The 4,069-nt window shown below is 60.9% G+C and overlaps 1 protein-coding gene across 1 annotated transcript; it reads right to left on the reverse strand.

The window, feature by feature from the left end:
• Positions 1-726: 726 nt before the first annotated feature.
• Positions 727-1,851, reverse strand: LOC127589333 (uncharacterized). Its single transcript, XM_052048445.1, has one exon. It carries the CDS (start codon positions 1,779-1,781, stop codon positions 1,116-1,118), a length of 666 nt encoding a protein of 221 aa, XP_051904405.1. The 5' UTR covers positions 1,782-1,851; the 3' UTR covers positions 727-1,115.
• Positions 1,852-4,069: the final 2,218 nt, after the last annotated feature.

Consider the following 4,069-nt stretch of genomic DNA (forward strand, 5'->3'; position numbering starts at 1 on the left):
CGGGGATCCGTTGCAAAGATGGCCAAGGAAAGTCGAAGGCTTGCTTGTTTTGAGTGGCTGGAGCTCTACTTTACCAATGACAAAAGGAGAGATGGAATCCTTTCATGCACTTTATTCAAAGGGGTGGGGGGAAAAAACGTCTGCATCGCAGCACGTTCGAGAACACAACTCTCGGAACTAAAATCACTTCCTGCTTCGCGTCCCAGCAATTCTTAAACAACAGAGTATCATTTAGGTATGCTTAAGGTGAAATAATATGATGCGCAAACATCAAATGACAATGACTAATATAACATACGCTTCCACATGTTTTGTGAGGCGGCGTCAGAGTCCCTTGTGGGATCGGCGACGGAGTGACGTTCGCAGGGCCCGTCGGGGACCGACGCGTTCAAGCCGTCGCTTTCCGTCACTCGGGACGTCGGTCGAAGCCGGCGGGCGCCGGAGTCTCGCAACGGCCTGACGCTTTTTTGCCCAAGTTTTCGGGCGCCGCCGCTCGTAGCCATTCGGCCGGATGCCGACGCTCAGGAGCCGCACGTTTGTTTTTTTCCGTTTGTGGCGCGATGGGCTCCGTCCGATACTCGCGTTCTGAAAAACGCCACGGGCGCTCCGGCCGGCGCCCGACTTTGGCGACTCGCACGGTCGGGAATTTGTGACATACTGCCTCCCGGTGGCCGAGGTAGGCGCCCCAAGAGGAGCGGAATGTCAACGGCACGGCGACGCGCCGTTGATGTTCCGTCCAGTGAGATGCCTTTATCCTCCCAAATGTTTTCTTGTCGGCCACGCTAACGAGATGTGCGGTTTCAACGTTACCGCGGACGTGCTTAAGAATAGAAGAAGAGACCCCGGCGTCATTTTTGCGCATCGCGGGTGAGGGCGCGGCCCGCGGCGCCACGCAAACCGGAGGCCATAAAATGCCACCAGGCCAAAGGACGAGTAGTTGTCTTTATTGGACTTCTCGGGTCCCCTCGGGAAGGTACTTTGTATCGGCGACGGGCTCGGACGGCAAACGACGGAATGGCGTCGGCACGATGAGCGCATCGGGGGCGGAGCACAAATACGCAGGATGCGATCGGGACAAGAACGGACACAGAAATGCGCAACATTGAGACGGGGAATCAGAAAGCAAACAAGAGAGCTGCGCACGCGGCGTCGTCCGGGGAGAGGAAGACGTCCGCTCTGCACTTGAGCGTTGTCTCGTGGCCGAAGACCGGTTGGCAACTCGACGGGTTTGGCACCACGTTCCGGATACAGGTGAGCTGCAGAAGAGGGAAAAAAAAAACCCCGCCCGATGCAATCCAGTCAATATTGTTGCTCAGTGCGCCCCCCCCTGCATTTTGGGCTCCTCCACCCGCCACCCCGGCGCCCGCGTCCAGTCGCTCGGACGCGGCGGTCGCCCGTCGATCGCAAAGCAAATCGAGAGCCGCCGGCACGGAGCGAACGTCGGAGCGTTTACGCGTGCTGACGCGCCCAAGTTGAACTTTACAACTCTTTGGCCAAGGATACATCGCGTCAGGCAAAGCACCGACCGTTGTCTTGAGGCTCCAAGGCAGCGCCGGCGTCCGCGGAAGCCGACTCGGCGGCGGCGGCGGCTCCTCGCGGGCCGCTCCTCGGACGAAGGGCGACCTCCGGAGACCGGACAGCAAGCCGGACGCCCTGCCCACCGAGCGGTAGCCGGGAAAGGCCGCCTGCTTGTACCAGGCGGCGGCGGGGCCGCACAGCACCAGGGCGGAGAGAAGCGCGCAGGGCAGGAGCCGCAGCGGGAGCGGGCGGCGGGTGGCCATGTGGAGCTTCGCCTTCAGACGCCGGAGCGCAGCGTCTGGTCCGGTCGCGAGCGAGCGAGGATGCGCTCCGCTGGCCTCTTATAGCCGCCCGGTAATTGCTCTGGTGCGACAGGGGTGGGGGAGTCGCTCGACCCCTCCCCCGCGCGCAGCAAATGTGCCAGCCTGCCCGTTGCGTCGTGCGCCGCAGCCCGCCCCACTTTGCCGTCAGAGGAGGTGCGCGTTCTTCAGATCCCCGAGCCATGGGCAGCAATGGCTTTGGAGGCCGGCGTTAGCTTCCGACGAGCCCGGCGCCGTTCGAACGGGCCGTGCGCAACCGAGATGCGGCCTCGCCGCGGAGAGGAAAGCCTTGCGGGCGTCCTTGGAAAAAAGCGAAGCCCCGATGGCAATGGTGCTCTGCGGCTTGACCTTTCACCCGCGCTACTCCCCGCGCCCCGCCGCAAATACACAACAGCCCTCTCCGGTTGCACTTGATAATATTTATCCTCCGTTTGACCCGCGCGGATCGCGGAGCGGCTCGAGGGGGGGGAGCGACCTTGAGTCCGACGCCGCCCCCTCGGTCCCGAGTGAGTTGAAGCCGAGCCAGATGACTCCTCACCGGGAGTGGGGCTGCTCCGCCGGCGGCTGGTGTGAGCCCGAGCAAAGGGCCCCTCTCTTGCGACGCCTCCTTTCATCTGTCGAGGGCGGTCTGGCTCCACAGAAGCGCAAGCGGTCCCTCTGCGCCTCTGCAAGGTGTCGCCTCTGCAAAGTGATATTTGGAAGTGTCGGAAACCCTCACTTGCCGTCCTCGCAAAACGGCCTCACGTGTCGGCGCTACTCCGTCAGCTGCGGTTGCCGTTGGCGTTTTTGGAGAGGCAAAAGAAGATTTGTCAGTTTTGATCTGGCGTGAATGGCTGCAGCCTTTGTCTTCTCATCGCCGTTGCTTAGACGGCTCCAAAACGGCGACGGCGAAGGCGCCTCGTTTGCATTCGGCTCAATGGACTCGGATCGAAGGCAAAGCGCTGCCGTCGTTTGACCAAGTCTCTCTGTTGGATGTGGAGCCCGGTCACCCGCGTTGAACGAGGAGTCCTCTCGTACGCCGACGCACAAAAATGAGGGCGCAAGTCAAGCGATTGGACGCTTTCCATGTTTTTCTTCCCCTATGGCCAGTTTCTGTGCTCAGCGATCCGCCGAGGCGTCGGCAATGGCGGCGGGGTCAAAAAATAATAATCAACACCCCGGGATTAGGATAATTGGCCAGCAGGAGCGCAACTCCGCCGACCGCGTTCAACTAATCAACTGTCTGGCAAAACAACCCCCCCCCCCCCCCACCTTTATAACAAGCACCATAAGAACACTTGAACAGACGGGAACCATTTGGCCGAATTAAAAAGAGAAATAAACACGGCCTTGTGACAACAGAAGCCCCTCCGCCCGCTTGTTGGCCGCACTCGGGACGGCGCCTGCGGAGTTTTCTGGTGGAGACGGGGGGGCGATGGAGCCGCGCGCTCAAAGTGTCTTTTCCGGACCGCCGTCGTCATTTTCTCTTTTTCAAAAAGCTTTCCCCAATGCCGTTGTTGCCGCGAGATCCCGGTCGGCGCGCTTGTTGACGAAGCTTTCGAAAGAATCGTCTGGACTTTCAACGCGTGTTCCTTCGGCGAAGTCGCAGCAGCCCCGAGCGGGCGGCCGCTCGATTGGCTTTTGATGTGATGGCGGGCCAAGAGAGGGAGCCTCCGAGCCTCCGAGCGCTCAAGAGTCCCATCCCAACTGGCTTTTCTTTTTCAGTGGTCACCTCCGGCAGGGTGATTGTGAAAGCTAACTCCTGCGATGAATTGAGCCCCCCCCCCACCCCAACGATGTCCAGTCTTGAGCTTTTCCGCCGCCTCCCAACTTTGGCGAGCATGATGTGCTGAATGGGAAGCCCCCGTTTCACACGCCAGATAACGACAACGATTTTTTCTCAACGCCGATTGACCCGCGGCCGTCCGTTGTTGCAAATGGTCGTCCCGCGGCGTTTTCTGCTTGGAGCGACGGCGTGCGTTCGCACGAGTGCCTTGATTGCAGGCGCTCCTTTTTCGCACGCCGTCCTTTGTTTTGGGGGCCGTTTGATTCGCATCCAAACTCTGGTCGGCCATCCCAGCGCGGGCCCGTCAATCGGCTTCTTTGTCCGCTTCGTTCATCGGGTCCCGTCCGGCGCCCTTGTGTGCCGTCGCCATGGGGACCGGGGGCCGCGGCGGCCCCTCGCCGTCCAAAGCGTTCGCTTTGGTTGTTGCCGAGGCGGGGGCCCGAGCGGGAGGCCACGCAAGCCTGAC

Source organism: Hippocampus zosterae, chromosome 17 (genome assembly GCF_025434085.1).
Source record: "Hippocampus zosterae strain Florida chromosome 17, ASM2543408v3, whole genome shotgun sequence".
NCBI classification, from domain to species: domain Eukaryota; kingdom Metazoa; phylum Chordata; class Actinopteri; order Syngnathiformes; family Syngnathidae; genus Hippocampus; species Hippocampus zosterae.

What these genes read in the sequence shown, in the direction of transcription:
- LOC127589333 (XM_052048445.1), bottom strand. Translation starts at nt 1,781, where the DNA reads ATGGCCACCCGCCGCCCGCTCCCGCTGCGGCTCCTGCCCTGCGCGCTT.